Raw genomic sequence first — 22,885 nt, 5'->3', positions numbered from 1 at the left:
ATGACACTTTCACTATCAAAACAGGTTTGAACTTAACTTTGATTGGTGCATTTACATTATATGCTGTAGTTTGGGGAAATAGGGGTGGGATGTGGGTAGCTTATAAATCTAAGATAAGATGCATACCCATGCCCTTGCTACTAATAATAGTACCACACAAGGCCATTCAATTATGATGAGGGAAGAATTTTTTAATAGAACTTCCATCGCATTTTGTGACATTCTTCTTAACGTTTTACCTTAATTGTTGGACTGGTGGTTGAAAATAAAAACGCATCATTTTACATTCTCAATCACAACGCTTTCAAATGAACATTAAAATAGTTGAATGGAAGAGATGATCGCAAAACCTCCGGCTATAGCTATGTGGAAACAAATTACCAATATTTTCACATCATAGCAAGGAAATGAAATGGAACATCATAAGGAAAGAGAAATGCCTCCAGTTAACTGAACATCACATAAATTTGAATGACCAAAAGTTCCAACATTGTAAATGTGGATATCCTCCCAATCAGAACTTATTGCTCAAGGAAAGGAGAACATTTAATCTGAGCTACTTACTCAATGATGAAATATGATTTAATGAACAGGAGAGAAACAAAGCGATATCCCTGTAATAATGAGCCATCTTTTATGTGATGGCAAGCATATATCGAACCGAGGCTAATTTATTGCACTCAGGAAGTTACAAAGAGGCATTAGGCTAGGCTAATTTGTGTATCAAACTTTTTGGTTCAGCCCTAGTGAAAGAATACGTCCGCTGCTCTGCCACGACTTCCTATATCCAATTCTTAAAAGTGAAACGAGGAGAGACTGAAGAAAACTCTGGGAGAAGAGAAGAGCTCCAAAACTCGTTTGTAAATGAGGAAAGAACATTGTTCTGGTAAAGCCTTCATGCTTTGCCAAGATATGATCTCACTGTTTAATATCCGCGGGATCGTTGATCTCCTGGATAAAAACCAAAGGGCATTCCACATTTAACTTGGAAACAATGAATGTTGATGAACATTGAGAACTTTCATACTTTTACTTACCTGATTCTCAATCACTACACCATCTGGAATTTCCAACTTCACCCCAGGTTTTGCGACGACACTAACTTTCCCCTTCAAAACCAAACAAATAATGAAGCTAAGTAATGTTAACAAGAGAAGAGAAATTATTCTTTATGATGAAGGGTAATGGATGGTAGAATAGGTTGAATCTTTAGATCATACATACACAGACATTCCATTCTGGTTATATGTACAGGTCCATTTTATATAGTCGTCTCCGCAGGAGGGAGCATGACAAAATAAAGGCCACGTCGATGTATATAGCATATATAGATGGAATGCATACAATACCTTGAGAGTGACACCCGATCCAAACCATACGTCTCCTCTTACTGTCAAGCTATCCAGCTCAACAATGCTGGGGATTGACTTGAATCGACTTTGGAAATCATAAATCTGGGAAAGAAGGAATAAGCACGAGGAGAATAATATTTAATCACAAATACATGTACTAGCAGAATTTACAAATTTTACCTTTTCAAATTCAGGACCTAAGTCAATTGATGGATTTACAGGACTAGCTCTAGCTGCATTTCGAACTACTAAGCCTTTATTAAATGAGTATAGGTCTGACTGCAATAGTGTAAAAGAAACATTAGTTTCACCAGATGTGGTTTTCTTGTCTCATTCGGTATTACACCGTAAGCTCATATTTACACACTTACTTGTAAAAGAAGTAAATCTGAAGTTGAACTCAGTTGTAGTGAACGAGAATGTGGGACATTAACACCAACAGCTCGATCAAACAACTGTCAAAAAAGTTCAAAGTATGTCATGAAAAGAATATTCACTTATATGACAGAATAAAGTATACAATTTAAACAAACCTTAATCATTGAGCGTACTGCAGTATTTTGCCTCAGCATTTGATCGCTGCTTCCAACCTAATGTGACAAGTAACTTCATCAGTATCTTCTACAAGGATTAAAAATATAAAGGTGTCTTTGTAAAATGCCTTTGACCTCTGAAAATGAATTCCCGATTTTTAGTGTATTTGTATCGACTAGTCTCTTAACGGCAGTCAAATTCAGCCACCTGAATGATATAACACAAAACTGATATGAAGTCCATATGCAATGGCTAGGAGGAAAAAAAAGATAAAGGAAGTTCGTACTCACAAGTTTCTTGTATCAGAAAATTTGTATTTGTCCATTTGCTTGAGTTGGTTAACATAAAGAGAAACTTCAAACAATTAGATAGAGAACTATCCACTACACAAACAAGCTAACTAACAGCACCACAAAAACATAAATCTAAAAGGAAAAAAATGGATGAGTAATTCAACAAAAAATTTGAAAAGAAGATATAATGACGATCTCTTACCTGACTTGAATCTAAAGCAATATCCGCAAGCTGCATTGAGAAACAATGTGCATCAAACCCATTGTCAAGAACCGAAAACACACTAGTTTTAAGAACTAAACCTTAGGACTCAAAGGACACAATTGTACAACCTATACAACAAATCCTGTTCAAGTAAGATTGTTAGGTTCAAGAACAATGTCACAACTATTTTCTTCTTTTTATAGGTAAGAAAAAACTATATAAAAATACAATTAACAAATGAACAGCCAAAGGGCAAGGGCCCAAAAGAAGCGCTTCTAGTTGCAAAGGATCCTAGTACGACAATAATTACAAAAGAAATTCTGGTGACCACAACACCACCCAGAGGTAGTGAGCCATAAACTATCACAAAGAATTCAGTCAATTTAATACCCAAGTTTCAAACTCACATCAGTACTCCATCTCTCATATGTATACAAATACAAGAATGTGCAATAACAAAGCGAAAAAGTCAAAACAGGAATGGAAGTCCAACAGATACCGGTGAAAGATTGAAATGTTTCATGACAATACCAACCTGACACCTCTCTGGAGTTGAATTAGAGAGGCTACTAGACTCCAATGCTACTGTAGGTGTTACCTATAAGAATGAAAGCTATAAGAGTTGAACTCAGGAAGCAAGTATAGAGCAACTTTGTTGCATACCTCCATGCAGATTTCGGTCTTATTTTGGATCAAATAATTTAAGATTTCTAAATCATTCAGTCAAGAAAATCATAATTCAAAGAAAAAAGCATTGCATTATGATTAAAAAAGATCAGATCACAAGAAAGGATACGTGGGTCAATAACAGCAGCCACATTATCTGAGCCAACAATGAGAGCAAACTCCTTACCCTGGAAAATGAGTCAAAAGGAAATATTAGATTGATGTTGGAATCTCTTTCTTGTCTTCTTCCCTATTCCTCCAGCTTTCCAAACGTTTATATATAATATATGTATGTATTCTCACCCATCTCCCATAATATAATATATTGTCAGTTGGCTAACATTAAGCATAAAAGTCCAACCTTTGATAATAGTACATCGAGAGTTCCACCAGTCAGTAAGGAAAGGAGCAGCGGGCCATGATCAGAAGTGTACCTGCACATGAAATAAAAAGAGGTGAACTCTAATTCTTGACAGATCAAATAGTCACAGAACAAACATGAAGTTTCTCCATTTTTCCTGTCCAAATATAAATCATTACACGAGGCCATTGGTCTACGGTATTATTTACAAAAGATGTAAGAATATAACTGACAGAAGAAATCTGCATTTATTTGCATAAAAGGAAAGAAAATTTTGCAGAGCACCCATGCATGCCTATCACTTTCAGAATCAATCTAATTAAAGACCATAATAGGCTATCAAACCAATTATTTATCTAAAAAAGGTGGACAAGTGGTACCTCACAGTGCATATCTCATTTTATGCCTTTTATGATCAATGTGAGGTTTCGTTTTTGGTGAGTTACCCTGGAAACTGGAAAGGGTATCAAGGGTGTAAATTAAAGAAAAACTAGTTCCTAAAGCATGGGAGTTAACACAGGACAAGTGGAAAATAACTCAAAACAGTGTGCACCACAGTTTAATTGAACGAACCAATATCAAGAGCCCACACGGCCACACCCTTATTATCTTTCCTTCTCTTGTACCTACTTTCCCTTAATGGAAAGCTGTAATGCAGAAAAATATGCTGCTTGAAAAATAGAGAATATGCAAATTCTCTAAATTATTAAGAGAGCAAGTATACAGCATATTGAAGATTGGTTTTCAGAAGAAGATTGTTGTTCAGAAGAGAAGCATATGCAGTTGATGGAAGAAGATTATTGGTCAAACTATGACTTCAATATGACAAGTAACTTACAAAAATTACACATAAATCATTGTCTCATACAAGAAATAACTACTGGTTTGCCTATCATCAAGTTGGCTTCTCTCTCTTTTTTTTCCTGATGAAGTTTACTCCAAATCCGAGAGGAATAAGAACAGTAGGAAAAGACATGCTCTGAAGTATAACTAGTACTGATATGGTGTACTTCCATTTCTTAGTCTTAGAAAGAGGAAAAAGTTGCAATAACTTTACCAAACTCTTGTATCTTGTCTAACAAAAAATTCATGACTTTCTATCAATGAGTACTACTTACAAATCATCATGTTCCTGTGGTTTTTGAGATAAATCCTGCTGCAGCTTTTGTTCCTGATATATAAACAGAATTTTAAGCGCAAGCTCAAATGTGGCTTTATATGTCTTATATTCATATATAATATAAAGCTGAGAAATAAGCTCTAGATTCGTAAACCTGAATTAAAGAATGAACATCAATTCTAGACTTCTTATACTGTTCCACGGCCTACAGATTACAAATAACAATCAGAACACTGAAGGTATATCCAAGTGAAGATAATTATAAGGTATAGTATCAGATTTCACCTTCAATGTCTCATCATGAGTTTCGACAGAATTCAAGAGAAACAGTGGAACTTTGCATCCATACTTTGCATTTAGTAACTGAAGAATTAGAATGGTAGCTGCAATTAGTTGTAAGTAGATACAATGAGAATCACTGACTAAGTTATCAAGAGGAATAATTAAGAAACTGACCTCAATTTGCTCAACAAATAAGTCAAGGGGAGTTGAATCACCACAAACTTTGAGTGCAGATCTGCAAAATAGATCATATGCCAGGCCTAGTATTAACTTTCCAACGTTGAGATGATGAAAGAAAACATAAGGCAGACATTTTTTGAAGTACAAGAATAGCAAACTACTCATCCTTCAAAATTCGACATCAAAAAGGCCTAGTGATTATGGGAAGCATCATAAAAATGGAAAATTAAAAAGAACAAGAAGAGCTGGTAGAAATACCGATGGAGAATGATAACTAACTAATAGGATGTCATACAGAAAGAAAGATGTTACAGCATTCTTAATCCCAGAGTTGATTTAATGGAGAAAAAACAAAAGCGTGATTCATAAATTTTATCCTCCTTGCAATCTAAGCAAAATTTATTGATGGCACAAAAGATAATTTGAAAGAGACAAAAAGACAGAGTACCCTTGCACAGTCGCAGACAACCAGAATATATTTACCAGAGTTCACATTTGTATTGTCCACTACTTTTAGGGGGTGTTTGTGGGGAGCTGGAATGTAATCCAGATTACTGAGAGTTAGAGGAGTGTTGAAATGTGTGTCAAATTGAGTGCGCAACAAAAATGAAATCGTAAAAAGTGAAAACGATGAAGAATAGAGTGTAAGTGAAAACTTCATGGAACAAAATGAGTTTAATATTACAGTCCGGATTCAAAAAGCTCCATCCAGACATGAATTTTGGATTACATTACAATGCATTCCAATCCCATTACGGATATTCAAGCACCCCTTAATTGCTTAAAACATGCAAGTTCGAGTCTTGACATTATTTCTATGTAAAGGAGATACTTCACAACAACTATTATACACTACAACCACTAAATCACGAGAACTGGGATTAAGCCATTGAATGAATAATGCAATCATAGATTCATAGTGAGCTTCATCTCTGTAAAACGTACAGAATAACTACATAAGCTAAGATATGCATTCTTCAAATTCGAATCACAAAAACCCACAAACTTTAAAATGTCCTCTGTACTGTATTTGGTTTGGGAAATAAGAATGACGCTTACTTGGACCCATTAAAACCCATAGTTGTGCCCAAAGCTCCATTGAACTTCAAAACAACGAGCTTGTCCAAAAGATTTTTAGTATCTGCTATGTCTACAACATCAAGTCATATAGAACTATTAGACGTTAAATTTATTTCCATAATGTAACTTTTTTTCCTTAATCGAGAAGCAGAAGCAACAGGGTACCATCTGGCAGAGGCGCTAGACTTTCATAGGGAACAAGAAGCACTTCTTTCTTCGAAACATCATCGATTTTCATCTGCTCCTCTCTGCGATCCAATCCCTCTCTTAAAAATGACGAACAAAAAATCTCAATTTCATAAATAAACAACTAAAAAAGAGTTCTAAAACAACTGAAAATGGTACCTTGGTTGAGCTTTGGGAAGTTCCTCTTCGACAGCAACTGCTTTAGCAGAAGACAGTCGCTTCTGTTCGTAAAGGAAGGTCTTCGTTATCAAGTTACAGAACAAATAGATAAATTGAACAGAATCATTGGCCGGAATAGGATAAGCAATCTTCTTATAGATCTCCAATGGCATGCTCGAGTTAACAAGACCCACAATCGGAATCTGCAATCTGTCTGCCTCCAAAATCACTGACGATTTTCTCTCCGTATCAATAACCACCAAACAGTCGGGCGGTTGAGTTGGTCCAAAAAAGAGCTTCTTACGCCTCGACCTGAACTTCTTAGGACTTCCACTATTAGTGAGAATTCCACTCATCTTCCAAAGTGCATTGTCGCTAGGCCTGTAACACCCAATCTTCTTCGTCATTTCTTCAATGATCTCATCGAAAAGCCAATTGGTGTTAACGAACATGAAACGACCTTTCAGGCGGACCAATGAGCCAATGAAGTTCAAGGCATGGCGCATGCAAATTAGGGTTTTATCGGAGTCAATGATGGCCATTCGATTGCGGAACCCATAAGTATATAGCTTGAAATGGTGAGTGGCAACTCGACGACCAACATGGGCGTTGGTGCACAATAGCTTCTGAATCAAAATGGAGTGAAGAGTCATCTTAGCTACCGCGTGGTTCTTGAGAATATGAAAATTTCTTCTTCCTCCTTGCGTTGCCCGCTCCGACAACTTCACACCGCCGTCACCAGCTTCCCATCATCGGAATTCTGCGATAAATTGGCGCTGAAATAGCTGAATCCCAATTTCTTGTACTTTAGGGTTTAGGACACAAACCTTTTTAAAAAATTAAATAATAAGGTCTATTCTTTTTACTTCTAAATCTATTTTTTCTTTTTTATATACAATACATTTGCTACTCAAATCTAATATCATCAAAATTTTAGTGTTGTTTAGTTAATTACTGTAGTCGTGGATTAATAATAATGGTTAGTGTTGGAGGTGCAAAGTATTGTAATCTTTCTTAGTTTGTATTTACAATGTAAGTTATTTGTGTTTAGATAAAAAGTAAGGAAAAATGTAACAAAAAAAAAAAGAATGAATAATGACACTATATCAATAAAGGTTTGAAGTCGTATTTATAAATAGTTATACACTCCAAGGTCGGTGTCCTAATTCTGAAAATATTGTGGGTAATAAGAACTCCACGACTATAGAAGTTGGCCGGTGTCTCAAAACAACTCCTAATGTCGTAGTTAGATTTCTAAGAAAAAATACTTATTTCAAATTGCTTGCTTATGAGTTGTTTAAGTAAATATATACTAAATAGCTTGTGAAAATAAATCATAAACTAAAGAATATAAATTTATGAGAGTGAGGTTGTTAGTAAGAAGACATACAACAACTATGTTTCACACATACGTCACATCTTTATTTCTTTTCCAATGTGTACGTTTAGAGTTTTCCTCATAAACTTACGCAAATTGATGTAAAAAAACCAGTGTGATTGATTCGGTTTTAAAATATGCTTAGAAAGTGATTTTCAAGTGAAAACACATATCCTTCCAGTATTATTTACCAAAATTGCTTGTAGAGTTCAAATTTCAAACTATGTGTTTTCATCCGTAAAAGAGTTGGAGGGTAATTTATACTAGTGAAAGTCATTGTTAATAAAAAAGAAATATATTTGATTTAGTTAAGCATGAATTCTTCAAACAATAAACTCGTAAATATTTGGCTCCATTTATCTTATCAATAAAAACTTCTATCCATAGTTGATTTCAAGCACAAAAATCTAAGTAATTAACTCTATTTTTCTATTGGCAATTGTAATTTAATTTAATTCGACACACATTCTCTAGTTTTATGATGTGTCTTATATCTAAGTTCACTTGACATTGTATGTTTAGGCTTGGAGTCTAACATTATCTAAACCTTTTGATATTTCATTAGTATATTAACTTAACAGTTAAAAAGTGATCAATTTTACATCACTAAAATCACAATATGCTTGTAACTATAAAAGTAAAAGCAACCTCCATTAAAAATGATTTTTCAAACATAAATGATTTTGAGTTTGAATGAAACATAAAATGAATTAAAAGACAACCACCTATCAAATTTGGGAAAACAATATTTTTTTCTTCAATTTCTTGTAATAGTCATCCATATTAGATTAACTTACCTTTTTGAGGATTACCTTACTTACAACCCTATCTCGAATTTTGATTCAAAAGTCTTAATTTTAGATAAATTTATGATTTTGAAGTGTTTTAATCTTAAAGCCGTAAAATTACGTTAAAATTCATATAATTATCTTGAAAACAATGTCAATACAGTAAGAATTATACATCGTACTCAAATAAATTTCAATTATTCTCTTAAAAGCGGATAAAAAAAAAAGTGAAAATCTCACATCCATCAGAAAAAAAATGTGGAGAAGTATAACACAAACAAATTAATAAATAGAGATTGAATAGTTTTGAATGGTTGAAAATTAAGAGTTATTTTATTGGATGGATTTAATTATTTTTTACAAGTATTATATGTTTGAAACATATGGATGAAATTAAATTTAATTGAGGAAATAAAGAGAATAAAAAAGAAAAGAAGAGGGTGTGTATAAGAGGCGGAGGGTGGTGCGTGTGAGGGAGGATAACGTGTAGAGAAAGTGATAAAATAAAAGCAATGGTGCAGCCTCAACAGCCACCTGCCACGTGCCCTTCCTTCTCCGTTTCTTATGGACTCCTCCTATCTATAATTAACAAACACATTACATTACATTACACCAAATTAATTCAATCAAAACCCTTTCTCTTCTTTTATATAAAGAAAGAAATAAAAACAGAGATCAACTATTCTCTTCTTTCTTTGTTTCTGTTATCTTATGTTATGTGTTCCCTTAGATGAAAACTTCTTCTGTATGGACATCCCTCAGATCTGCCATCTCTATTCTTAAAGGTCAGCTAAAACCTTATAATATATATATTCATATATCCACCCTATTTTAGTTCCTCTTTTATTTTTCATTTTTATGTTTTTGAAAACAAACCACTAATCACAAAAACAATCCTTCGAGTACTGATTTTTCTCAATGACAATGAACTCTCTCGTCTTTTTGTTATTGGGTACTTTTGTTTCTATAGACTATATAAACAAGAAAGAAAATTAGTTTTTGTAATTTTATATTCAATCCTTTTGTTTTCTAAAATAATCTTTGAATTACAATCCAAACATAAAATAGAAAAGGTTTTTTAGTAGTATTTCTTTTGGATGACATTATAAAAAAAGAATATTTTTAAAAGAAATATTAAAACTATTTACAAAGTATTTAAAATAGCAAAATATTGAAATTATTTATAAAGAAAACATACTAAAATTTATCAAACTTATCTTTTTCTTTTTTGTTATAACCTATTAAATTAACCAAAATTATTTTAGATAATGCCAAATGGGTTTAGAAATATTTCCGGTGGACGTCGTCGTCCACCGAACAATATGCCAAAAACCTTGGATAAGAAAAGAATATATTTTAAACATATTGGTGAAATATAATTCACTAAAAAAAAGTTTAAGAAACTATTATACAAAATTAAAATTTTAGTCACATTAAACATAAAATTCAATTGTATATCAATCTTGATCCAAAAAACTATTACACGTAAAATTCAAAATTAAAAACAAACAAACAAACAAATCTAAAAGTTTCAAATATAATTTAATTAATGTTAAGTATATTAGATTTTGCTTGTGGGTTTTGATCTTGATATGTGTGTGGATATATATATAATACAATGTGTATTTTAATTTGATTTTATTAATTTTGGTCACACACAGGTAGAGAGAGATCATCATCAAAAAAGAACAAGGCTAATGCAAATGCCTTATCCAACAAGTTAAACCTTAACGAAGAATACCAAGCAGCCTTTAGAACAAACTCTTACGTTGAATTCACAGCAATAACCAACAACACATCATCACCATCGTCATTAATATCATGTCTTCTCGAGCCAGATCAAGATATGCTTCTTCACAACATCACCTCCAATGGCGGCCATGTCCACGACCATGATCTTTTAATTCAATATTTCCAAGCTAGCTTTGAAGCTTTCGAAACTTGCCAACTTCTTCTTCAAGCTTTGAATCAAACTAAAATCAATCACCACATTCTTGTCAATGCTACTGTCAAGCTTACTACAATGGCTTTAAGGGCGGGCGATGACGACAATGGTAATCATGGCCGTGTTTATGGGGAGGATGATCCGTTAATATTGTCTTCTTTTTTCTCTCGTTTGAAAAACCCTAATTTCTCCATTCTTAATCAAATTGGGAGTCGGTTTCTTGCGTTGCATGAATCTCATTCTGAGTTGTTGCAGAAACTTGCAAGCAAGCAGAATGAAACTCGAAGAAAGTTGAGGTAAGTTTAAATTGTAAATTTTAATTAGGTCCTACCGGTTGAAGAGTTTTGTTTTTTATCGATCTTGAACTTTTAAATTTGCATGTCAAATATAATTATGGACTTTAGTGTTTTAAAAAAAATTCAACAAGTTCTTAAATTTTTTTAGTGTTTTTTTAAAAAAATACAAGTTCTTAAACTTTTAATGGTAAAAAATTCTTACTTTTTAATTTTGATTTCGATCTTGAACTTTTAACTTCTAATGGTTGTGTCTTGTGAGGTAAACTAAAAATTCATTTTACGTTAATCAAAATAGATAAAACATCGATTACTATTTTAAATATTGATAGTTGAATAATGGCCGTAGCCTTGACAGCACATGCAATTGTTTGAACTAGAAGTACGTAAAAAGAAACTACTACCCAATTTGCGCAACCTTGCATTGTTTTAAATCTTTTGGATCAAAGTAAATATTAAACAACATATATTGATCATAATATATTCTAAACCAGGTTGAAAAGAATAAGGAAGAGAGTAGCCAAAGGTTGTTTATTGATATCAAACGCGGCGGTTCTGGTGGCTCTACTACTTCTGGCTTTGCACAGTCTCGTGGGCATCGTGGCAGCGCCCGGGTTATTGATTGCTTGCTTTGTGGGCTTATTGAAGAAGAAGGTTAAGAGAGATTATAAGCTCCCTTTTACGCCGGAGACGTCTCTCCAGCAAATGGAGATTGCAGCGAGAGGGACGTATATTACGATGAATGATTTGGACACGTTGAGTCGGATGGCTGCCAGGCTTGACGTGGAGGTGGAGCATTTGAGAGCAGTGGGAGAGATGTGGATGAGAAGCAGCAGATCAAGGTGTGAGATATTGAAGGAGTTTGTCGTAGAAGATGAAGCCATTGTTGAGCAAATGAAGGAGCTTCAACAACATATATATTTGTGTTTTCATACAATAAATAGGTCTAGAAGGCTTGTTATGGATGAAACTATGGGAGATATGGATCAAAGTTGTTGATGAATTTTAGGGAGATATTGTACCAATAGAATATTTATTAACAATTAATTAATTTGATTTTCAATAGTGTGAGAGGACCTTAAAGTTATTGTTTGGCTCAGCAAGTATATTCAATTTCTTTTTTGAGATAAACATAAATCCAATAGGTTGGCGTGATCAAATCTCATTTGTGTTGAATCATGTTGCATGCGTCTCTCCAAGGTTTGATCTATCAACTCGTTCTCTTATTTGAATTATTCTAATTGACTTGCATATAAGTTATATTCTTACAATGTTGTGGTATGTTGAATGTATATCACACTATGATATTTAAATCACTACAAAATAATAGAATTTATAGTTTAATTAAACATGCTAGAAGTAAGGTTAATTAAGAGTTTAGTAAGGTTAATTAAGAGTTTTTCACATGCTACATGCTCGTTTCATTTGGAATTCTCATATGACTATTTATAAACCATTCTTTAATTATTATTTTTAAATTATATGCAACACTAATGACTTTGATTATATATGTAATATCGACATTGTTCTCATAACTCGAAATTGCAAGGTACTAAGTGGTACTAAAATGATTTTTCATTTAGTATAATAATTTTTTTAAATATATATTGCTATTAGTTTCTTGTAATTCTATTAGACACAAAATTCTTTTTGTTTTTATACATAAACTTGAGATAGTTTATTGAAATTAGTCCTCATAATCTATTAAATACTTAGAAAGTTCACTAGAGATATTATATAAATATAAAAGCTAAGGTTGATGATGAGTATGTTACATTTACATATTTGATAAAATTTAGAAATCTATTAAATATCCACCTCTCAAACCTAAGTATTCAAGGTTAGAACTTCTATTGCTATTTTTATTCAACTGGTTGTTTACAAATTGATAAGTCACAAAAATAATTTGTGGTAAATAACAATATAAACATCATAATCAACTTTGTTGGTTTTAAAAAAATAGTCCTTCCAAACAATATGACATAATAAATTTATATTATAAATAGATGTTCATCTTTTATATGTGTCAAAATATAACTATCTATTTAGTTGTCTATGTGTCTTAAGACAACACACCATAATTATTGTTCATTTAATTCACCATCTACCTAGGTCTTTCACAGATCTCCTAATTTCACACAAAAAATTTCAAATACTTTTGGGGATAATGGAAAAAGTTAAGAGGTTTTTTTTTTTTTAAAGAATTTTATTTTAGTAATTTATTTATTTATTATTATTGTTATATTATATTTTTCTTTCTATCCAAAATTCTGTTGTGTGCTTCTGATCAATATCACAACAATTTTTACGTATTATTTATCATTTGATGGGAAAGAGTGACAACTTGCTCCTGCCCACAATTTTAATTCATTTATGGTGAAAGAAACAGAGTCAAAAAAAAAAAAAAAAAATCAATATCCTTAATTTACGTTTGAAATTTCAACTCTATTTCCTCACATTTCATTAAAATTTAATATAATGTATTTCTCTTAGATATCTATTTATATGTTAAACCCCAAATCTCCATATCATTGAGTATAACAAACAGCATGATCCAAAAATTTCCAACATAACTTTTATGAATATTTAACTACATAATAAAGATATATATAAAAATCTAACTAGATAAGCTATATTTTCTAAAACTCAATTTATGTGTTATGATATCTCTATTATTAATTTAACATCGTTTAATGACACGTTCCCCATGTTTATTCAACTAATAGTATAGCTTTTTTAATAAGACAATTTTTTAAATATTTATCTAATAGTTAAAACATATTTAACAATTATATAGCATATATTCAAACTGTTATAAAATATAAATTATAAATGATCGATTTAAGGTCAGGTATTTAAATTGGGTTATGATGAAAATGGGAAAATGTGTATTTTTTAAAATTTTTTATTAATGGAGTTTTATTTATAAATTGATGGTAATAAAAAAGTATGAAACACGTGAATAATAATAAATAATAATGGTTAAGATGAAGAAGTGCGAAACTTAGGTGAGAGAGGGAAAAGAGACGTCTCCGCTTCCACAAAACTATTATTATTATTACTCAATTTATTCTTATTATTACCCCTAAAATAATCCTACTTTCCTTCTTGAGAAAAATAAATACATTGTATTGTTTCTATTAAAGTAAATGAGCCTATTTGTTTTAGAATTATTAAATGATTACTTCTTTTTTGTTATATTCAAATATTTAAATTTTATGTTCAAACTAAAAGGTTAGACAATGCGTTATTTCATAATTTTGTTAGTTTTATTTCCCTTAGCTCCTTGTAATATTTGATAAATTTTCAACTCCATGTAACTATTAGGATTTTGTATAGGCTTAATAATCTTTCAATTTTAAATTTTGAATAATAGATTCTGTTTTTAAAAAAATTAAAAGTTTGGCACATGTTAAACATTTCAAATGTTGGAAAGTTAAATGTTAAGTTATGGAAGGTTTTATTAAATAAAAGATTAGAGACATCTATAAGTTATGTTAAAATTAAATATCATTTTAGTTTGCATAATTAAACTATGTTTTTAAAATTATAAAGGAAACTATTTAATACAATAGTTCGATATTTAAAACTAGAATATTATAATTGAAGGAAATGTTAATTTACACATCAAAAGTATATATTGTAACATATAGTTTATATTATATATTGTTATTTAATTTGGTAATCACCATTCTTATCACAAGATTCATTGGAACTTCCACATAAAAAGACTCACATGACCCTTGATGATACGTGTCAGACCACTGACAGCCACCATTCTTTAAAAGAAATTTCATCCTCATTTCTAATTTATAAATATTTTATGAACTAATTAGTACTTACCAATTTCTATTTGTTTTCTAAAATTTTAGTTTTTGATTATACAAAATATCATCTCTCAATAACAAAATTTCAAATCTACCAAGTGAAATCACTTAATTGGTTAACGGGTTGTGGTATCATATTACAAATTTGAAAACATTTAATAAAAGAAACATACTCCAATGGTTTTATTAAAGAAAAAATTAACATTAAAATATTATTGAAAATGTTCGACATGTTCATAAAAGTGTAATAATATGTATATATATATATATAGTGAAAAAATTAATAATATGGTCTTAGTGCCAATAGTTTTGTGGTGCAAAAAAAAAAAGAATAAAAAACGTATAAAAACAAATTCTATATTGATAATAAGAGAAAGTAGATGAATGAATGTAATGTGGAGTTGATTAACTATTGGTGTCCCCTTTCTCGAGAAAAAGGATAAAGTCATGAAAGCAACCAAAAGTAGCGGAAATTAAAACCAAACCACCAATGTCCTTTTCCAATTCTCCTAACCCAACAAACAAAGTAATAAAATGTAAAAACCAATATTAAATTACAACCATTATACTTTCAAAACTAAAAATTAAAATTTAAACTTACTTAAATTTTAAAATCAAACTCGTAAAATCACTAATATAATTTCAAGAATTCAATTTTTATCATATATGAATTCAATTTTTGTAGTTACGGTACGTTTGAACGCTCAATTTTATCACATTTTAAAGTTTAAAAGTCTAGTTGTTATTATTGAAATTTTGAAAGAATATAATTACGGTTACTACATTACTTTATAAATGGTTTTTACAACTTGTCCAAAATAAATATTTCAATTTTTAAAGAGAAAGTATGCAGTATTTTTTAATAGTAATTATAAGAGGTTGGAAGATAAATTTCTTTTTTGTTTTTTTAAGTGTTAAAAATTAAAATAGTAATCATAACAATAGTTTGGATAAAATATACACCCTTGGATATATCATTTGACAACGACTTATTGAAATGAATTATTGATTATTTATTAGGGTATTCAATTATGAAAATAAACATAATAAAAGAATCACACAAAAGTATAATATAGTAATTGGCATGAATTGAACGATTCACATTCTTGTCTTATATGAAAAGAAGAAAATACAATTCTTCAAATTACAAGTATCAATATTTCCCACACACACACAAACAAAACAAAAACTTCAACCCCCTCTTTTTTTCCTATTAAAATAAATAGTATCACATTTTTTCCACACAAACCAAAGCTTTCCAAAACCCACCCCCATTAATTATCACCCCCCAAAAAAAATTTTAAATGAAAATTTATCCATACACATACATTAAATTTCATCTGATCAGCCTGCAGTTCAGCCGAACCTCTTGCCCGGCGCCGGCTATCTGACTCATCTTCACCATGGACTTAACAAAAGCTTTCTCAAACAGATGTTGTTCGTTGGCAAATTTTGAAACCAAAGCCTTTGTTTTTGGTGTTGAAAGCAAAGATTGATCTGATGAAAATATGCTCTTCCCTTCAAGAAGAAGCTTGTAATATGCATTGTCAAATACTGTTGAACTCGAATCCATGGTTGACCCTGCGTTTTTCACCTTGTTTCTCGCTGGACATACCCTACGTAGACTGGCTGCAAAGCTTGAATCCAATGATGGGTCGACATCGAGGCTCGAGTTGAAGTTGTGGATTCGGTTTTGAAATGACGAGCAATGGGCAAATCCAAGAGTGTGGCCTCCTGAAATTTAAATACATTTTTAGTTTATCAACTACTTAAGATTTTAATTAAAACAAACTGAATGATTGAGTTTAGCGGTAATTTAAACATGATGGCAGGATAACGACGACGATCAACCTGAAAGAGCGACAAGATCATGTAAAGAAAGGCCTCTCTGGGAGAAGCTTTGTTGGAGTTGAGAGAAGTTGAATGTGGGAGCTGGTAATTGTCTTGTTTCACTAGCTTTTGAGATTCTTCCATCTTTTCTTCCTTTTGGGACTTCCCAGTGAGGACCTCCCGACTGACACAACATGTTTTCAAAGGTAAAAATCATTCATTCAAATTAAAGAATTATTTTAAAACGATTCTCAATAATTTGATTAGAATAATATAATTACCACAACAACAGCATCTCGAGCAGCAAGAGCTAAGATATCAGCACAAGAAACTACGCCCGGACAAGTAGATTCAATTGCTTTCTTGGCGTTGTCAATGACATAAAAAGCATGGAGAGAGATATTAGGAGGGCCATCTTTTTCAGCCGTGTTCTTCCCCTTGGAGTCGAGAAGTACAGAGCCATCGCAACCCTTCAAAAACGAAAAAAACAAACATCTCATAGTCAATACTTATTACAAAGCCATTCTAAACGAACTCTATAAAGTATTGCTTTGTTTATAATGATTTGGTTTTTACTCTGATGAAACAATCATGGAAGTGCATTCTCAGCAACGCAGCAGGAACGGTCTTGTCGTTTGCAGTGGCTAAGCGAACTTCTCGAGCGACGATGGACTCGAGATTAGGGCATGTGTGGTCATAGTAATGGTGGCTCAAGGCATTGAGAGAAGGAAGAAGCAAGGAAAAAAAGAGGAGAAGAAAGGTGAAGAAGAGACTAGACATGATTTTGAGTAGAGGGTTATTTGAAGTAATGGAATAAAAAATGTTGAGTGGTGGTGATTCGAAAATAAGGAGTGTGAGAGTATTTATATGTATGGAAAAGGGAAGTAAGAGAGTGGTTATGGATGGGAAGATAGTTGTTGGAATGTTTGGTGATCCAAAACCACTGTTTTGGGTGGAGTTGTGATGTTAAAGTTAACTATTTTTAAGGGCCCAACATTAAAAAATGATTGGAATGAGATTGCTTCATAATATAACATATAGTACCAAATTATATACATGCAACATTGGACAAAATTTAACTTAACCATGTTGGCAAGAGTATATCTTTAAACGTCAACAAGTTCAATTATTCCATATGCGTTTGTTGTATTAAAAAAAGGTTAACATTTACAAGCATTTAAATGTAAACCTGAGATACTCTTATAGTTTTATCTCTTTAGTATATATAGATATAAAAGTGTTAGCTATATTGTAATAGACTCTTTTTAAATAATTTTTTATTTTTGTTAAAATTTTAGATCTATTGTATTAAGTTCTACCACACTTTTCAATGCAATTTTTCAGATCGTGAAAATTAATTTCTCTTTTTATAGAGATTTAAAAAATATCAAAATCTCTTAAACTTACACTTGAAATTTAATATTAAACTATTAATTTCATTCTATCTTATTGGATTATAAATTTTCTAAAAAAAAAAAAATGTTGATATGTAATCATAAAATTAAGAATTAGGATATAATTTGATAAAAACAAGAAGAAAAAGTCAAAGTGACTTTCCATGATTTGCGTAAATCAACCCTTGATGTAAAAGCAACCAATCTATACTATTGGATGAGCTATTTTAGTCTAAATATATTTGGCTTAATTCATGTAATTTTAATTATTTAGTTTTAGTATCTTAAAGTTAAAGTAACGTTAATATTTATAATATTATTTAAAAATTCTATATTTTAAGACCGATAACTAAATAGTTATCAAACACGACCGAAATCAAAATAGAACAAATAGAATACTTTAAAATAAAACAATTAAACTAAAATGAAAGGAAAAGGAAGGGGGTAGTTAAGCAGTCAAATAATCACTTTTATAACGACTCCTCAATGTCCACAAACTCCAAACTTCATTATTCATAACAACTAATTATCAATTATTAATTATTGGATTTGATAAAACTTAGACAACATTACATTATTACTCCATATCTTCTTCTTTTTTTTTTTTCTTCTCTCCCCTGTATTATATTATACACCAAACTATATAAATTATTAAAGTTGCGTTTACTTTTTTCCCTCCTTTCTAAAAAATGATTGACCACATTCATGTCATTATATATATATATTGAAATTTAAATGTGTCATAATATATATAAGGAAAGAAGTTAGATACCAATTAATTTAGTAGAGAAAGTTCCTTCAACTTTATACTTTTTTTTATGTTGAATACGTAAGAAATGAAATAATGCTAATATTAGAAGTTAATAACTTAATGGTAAAACGATCCCTAAGTTCAAATCCTACTTTTGTATTATTTTCTATTTTATTTTGACTGAACTATAATGTTTCTCTCTATATGTATATAGTGATTAGTACACATTGCTAATGATTAGATTAAGTGGTTGTTTGGGATTTCAAAACTCTCAATTTTATATTTACTATTTGCTACACTTTTTTTCTATTTTTGTTAATTTAAAATATAAAGAAAAGAAATAACACTAGAATATCTAAAGAAATGTACTGTAAAATTATAATATTGGTGTGTTTCTTGTGAGTGGGATTTACTTGATTTGACGTTGTCGATATGATTTATAGCATTTTGTTAGATTATAAACAAAGACTATCTTGTATTGTACAAGAGTTACGATAAATAAGGTTAGATTTTTGTGACTATGACTACTACAAATAGTTTTATGATATAATCATAATATGATAAGGAAAATAAATGGGAAGAGAATCGAAACTTGAGTTTGCACATGTAGTTGAATTCCAAATATATACACTAACCAGATGATCAAACTTTTGGTTGATTGATATAAATGAATAAATTCTAAGATATAATAATCTTCCAAAAGGAAGCGAGAAGAAGAACAAGCAAACAAAACAAGAGATACAGACCCGCTAACCAAAGAGAACAACAATCTTTCTCTCTTGTAAATGTAAGAGAAACCCGGCCCCAATCATCAATGATACCGATCTTTAAAATTAAGCATCATAACTACTTACTTCTCTTGGCGCAGTCTCATGCCAAGTTGGTACATTCCTAAAAGATCAAAATGCTATAACTATCATATGATGTCGGTTATCAGCAAATCACAGTTCTAAGATCAAGCTTTGCACACAAACCTACAGCCTCTGATCTCTCACAAAGTGCCATCTTCTTCTTCTCTTGGTACATCTCTAATAGATTGGGATCTTCTGAAAGATACTTCATCACAAACTTCTCTAAGAACTTATGCTCGGGACTATTCAATGCACTGCCAACACTCTTCCTCTTGATAAAACCTTTTGATATCAGGTGCTGAAGGATAGACGACCTCGGTATCAGCCTCTTTTCAAGACTAAAATTGAGCAAAAGTGAGTACTTGGAAATATCTTCCCATGTCCAGTCCCATTTGATCACAAAGAAATCCAATGCCCTCTTTAAATGCTCCTCGGACGAATTCATGACAAAGGGTTTCTTGAGAAACATAGATTGAAACTGCTCGTCTGACCACCCAAAACTTCTAAAAAGATGCAATTTCGATAACCATTTGTCCTTGCTCATCGATGAAAGTGTACACAGCCCATGAATAAACATCAAACTCGAAGGATTGAACCCCCTTTCCCTTGTCTTCTCGACAATGTCAGTAAACCATTCCACATCCCTGGAGAGTGCAATCGGGCGCATCCAAAGCAGTTTAGCAATGTTGGAATCGAGCACTCCATTAGCTCTCAATACTTCGATATTAGGAGCCACGAATTCAGAAAATGTGTGCAAAACACGAGTCCTATGTGCAGTAGAAAATAGCGAAACAATACAATCAGTAGACCCAAAGAAATTTATGAGAAAATCAATACATGGAACAATCTGCTTGTCCAGGCTCCTACAGAGAATCAATGGGTCCCTATCGATTACGTCGGCGAGAAAGTTGCCAGATATGCCGTTTCTGGAGAGAAACTCGAACTTGGGCTTGAGTGTTGTGTCGGGATTGGCAAGGAGGAGACTGGGTCGTCTGCTAAAGATGCTGGCAATGTGGGAGGGTGTGAATCCATAGGCGTTAAAGAGTGCAAGAACGGAGTCGGGATGCGCGGTTGGTTTGAGACGGATTTGCTTGGCAGCGGCGAGAGCTGAAGCCTTGGAGAGGCCGATGGTGTGGATGAGGTAATCGACAGTGGGATCGTTGGTTGATTGAGGGGTTTGAGAGAGAGAAGAAAGGAATTTGAGGCCAATTGTGGTGTTGTTGTGTGTGAAATCCCGGAGATCTTGAGCAAAGAGACGTAGTAGAGAAGGTTTGAGTAGAAAATTGGTCATAAAGAGGTTTGGGTGGGCATGTATCCACCGACTGCCGAGTGCTACTTGTGACGATTGGGGTTCTGTTGAACACAGTAGTTCCTACAACCCTAAACTTATTTTAACCATAAAAACAAACAAGTGAAGTGTTAATAACTATTACACCCTAATAAATATTTGAAGCAAATAGACCAACTATTTGGGCTTAACTTTGCTCGACTTTGGCCCAATTTCTTAGGCATCTACTTGTTTGGGCTTAAAAGCCCATTAGTTGCAAAACCACTCATTATACTTGATAACCATTTACCAATAATAATCAAACATAAAACTAACATTTAAAAAGTTTACAAATATAGCAAACTGTCGCTGATGGACTTGTATCTTTAATAGATTTGTATGATCTATCTATGATAGACTGATATTTATAACATTGTCTATTGGTGATAGACTTCTATTATTGATAAAATTTGACAAATTTTGCTATATTTGCAATTTTTTAAAATGTTGTTATATACTTAATTATTTTGCATCTAATAGTTAAATTTGTAACTATCCCTAGTTTCAAACGAGAGATAAGAATTATAATGTCAAAAAAAAAAAAAAAAAAGAGAACAAACTCAAAAATTAACCGATTATATCCTTTGTATACAAAAATTCTTTTTCGTGAAATACACTATATTTGCATAGATAAAAATTGATACATAATTTCAAAGAGTATTTGTAAAAATCCTCAATTTTGAAAAATATTAAATAATTTTTTATTTTCAAAGTAAATAATATTACACTAACATCACCTAGATTTATATATGCAAATTATACACCATTTTAGACTTTTAGGTTTAAATCAATTAATTAACTATGCATTTCTATAATTCATAATATATATAGTAATAACTATTTGAATTCAATTTTTTTCTGTCATCCTAAAATATTGGCTAATATAATTTCATAATTTTACCATTTTTCCTTTCATAATTTTTTTTAATATTTATTAATATTTCATTATACAATACATATTTTTCATATTTATAATAACAAGGTGGAGTTAGATTTTATAACCTCCACTAAAATTATTAATTTGAATTCTTTTAAATGATCATATTCCTAAAATAATGACAAACATAAATTCAACATCTTCGAAATATTTATATTTCAAAATATTTATAAAATAAATTTGAATTTAAATACCTCCAAAATATATATGGTTTATAACAATTTGAATTTAAAATTTTATCATTCCCTAAAATCGTGTTAATTACCATTACCATTTATTTTATTAAAATAAATTCATTCCTAAAATAGTGATATTTAGTTCCGTTGATATCTCTCAAATAATGCAAACATAAATTCAACCTAACTACGATTATCTACATATCTTATTAAAAATTATATCATCCCTAAAATCATATCATGTTATTTGGTTGACATCTTCAAATAATGGCAAACATAAATTCAAGATTTTGGATTATTTACAAAATATTTATAAAAAATTTAAATTTAAATAGCTCCAAAATATGTATGGTTAATAACAAATTAAAGTTAAAGTTTTATCTTATCTAAAATCATGCTAATTTGTTGATTTTTATTTTTTTTTAAATTATTTTATTGTGCCAATTGTATTGAATAATTATTTTGAGACATGTTTTTAAATTATGTTTATATTAACGTGTGATCCACAATTTTTAAAATCTTATAGTCACTCATTATACAAACATATTCCAATCACTCATTATACAAACATATTCAAATCATTTAGTACTATATCACTTCTTCTTTTTTCTTTATTTCATCATATATAATTTTCTCATCGATTGACTTGATCAATCTATTTATTTCCTCATCAGCAACTTATGTGCCCTATTACAATTATGTACACAATTCAGTTTCAAATATATATTCTAAATAGTTTCAACAGGTTATACTCTTCTAAACAGTTTCAACAGGTTGTGTCTTAATCTATATCATGATCATATGTTCAAATACTAATTTTTATTTGCTCATATAATCATATACGTTATCAATCCAAAAACCTTAACATTAAGATGAATTTGTTACAAAACCAACAATAATAAGAATGATTGCTTAAATAGTGTCATTGAATCATAATCACAGTTGTTTAACTAACCAAACTTCATAATAA

General features: G+C 31.1%; 4 protein-coding genes across 9 annotated transcripts; 1 reads left to right on the top strand and 3 right to left on the bottom strand.

Moving 5' to 3' along the window:
* Nucleotides 1-423: 423 nt before the first annotated feature.
* Nucleotides 424-7,266, bottom strand: LOC101214883 (ribosomal protein S2, mitochondrial). Of its 6 annotated transcripts, none has more exons than XM_004142948.3 (20): nucleotides 6,419-7,255; nucleotides 6,239-6,339; nucleotides 6,053-6,143; nucleotides 4,988-5,048; nucleotides 4,817-4,894; nucleotides 4,686-4,736; nucleotides 4,530-4,582; nucleotides 3,412-3,484; nucleotides 3,181-3,238; nucleotides 3,048-3,094; nucleotides 2,920-2,982; nucleotides 2,382-2,411; nucleotides 2,177-2,214; nucleotides 2,021-2,093; nucleotides 1,886-1,942; nucleotides 1,724-1,807; nucleotides 1,533-1,631; nucleotides 1,350-1,454; nucleotides 1,038-1,109; nucleotides 424-951 (listed from the first exon to the last, which is right to left on the bottom strand). In XM_004142948.3, the coding sequence occupies exons 1-20, from the start codon at nucleotides 7,069-7,071 to the stop codon at nucleotides 919-921; spliced, it is 1,920 nt and encodes a 639-aa protein (XP_004142996.1). In that variant the 5' UTR covers nucleotides 7,072-7,255; the 3' UTR covers nucleotides 424-918. The 6 variants fall into 6 exon arrangements, 4 of the variants coding, with proteins under 4 accessions (XP_004142996.1, XP_011649460.1, XP_031737103.1 ...); XM_011651158.2 differs by having other exon boundaries at nucleotides 6,239-6,321; XM_031881243.1 differs by lacking the exon at nucleotides 2,920-2,982.
* A 1,940-nt stretch (nucleotides 7,267-9,206) lies between these two features.
* LOC101214163 (UPF0496 protein At1g20180) lies at nucleotides 9,207-11,887 on the top strand. The gene is made up of 3 exons (XM_031880752.1): nucleotides 9,207-9,369; nucleotides 10,246-10,825; nucleotides 11,317-11,887. Exons 1-3 carry the CDS (start codon nucleotides 9,315-9,317, stop codon nucleotides 11,819-11,821), a joined length of 1,140 nt encoding a protein of 379 aa, XP_031736612.1. The 5' UTR covers nucleotides 9,207-9,314; the 3' UTR covers nucleotides 11,822-11,887.
* A 3,824-nt stretch (nucleotides 11,888-15,711) lies between these two features.
* On the bottom strand, nucleotides 15,712-17,335 carry LOC101214403 (peroxidase 64). Its single transcript, XM_004143031.3, has 4 exons — nucleotides 17,056-17,335; nucleotides 16,761-16,949; nucleotides 16,501-16,663; nucleotides 15,712-16,383 (listed from the first exon to the last, which is right to left on the bottom strand). Exons 1-4 carry the CDS (start codon nucleotides 17,257-17,259, stop codon nucleotides 15,986-15,988), a joined length of 954 nt encoding a protein of 317 aa, XP_004143079.1. The 5' UTR covers nucleotides 17,260-17,335; the 3' UTR covers nucleotides 15,712-15,985.
* A 1,896-nt stretch (nucleotides 17,336-19,231) lies between these two features.
* Nucleotides 19,232-20,872, bottom strand: LOC101214641. The gene has a single exon (XM_004143032.3). The coding sequence runs from the start codon at nucleotides 20,764-20,766 to the stop codon at nucleotides 19,558-19,560; it is 1,209 nt and encodes a 402-aa protein (XP_004143080.2). The 5' UTR covers nucleotides 20,767-20,872; the 3' UTR covers nucleotides 19,232-19,557.
* Nucleotides 20,873-22,885: the final 2,013 nt, after the last annotated feature.

Source organism: Cucumis sativus, chromosome 2 (genome assembly GCF_000004075.3).
Source record: "Cucumis sativus cultivar 9930 chromosome 2, Cucumber_9930_V3, whole genome shotgun sequence".
NCBI lineage: Eukaryota > Viridiplantae > Streptophyta > Magnoliopsida > Cucurbitales > Cucurbitaceae > Cucumis > Cucumis sativus.
The sequence above is the reverse complement of the archived record's forward strand: the minus strand, read 5'-3'. Positions and strand labels throughout refer to the sequence as shown.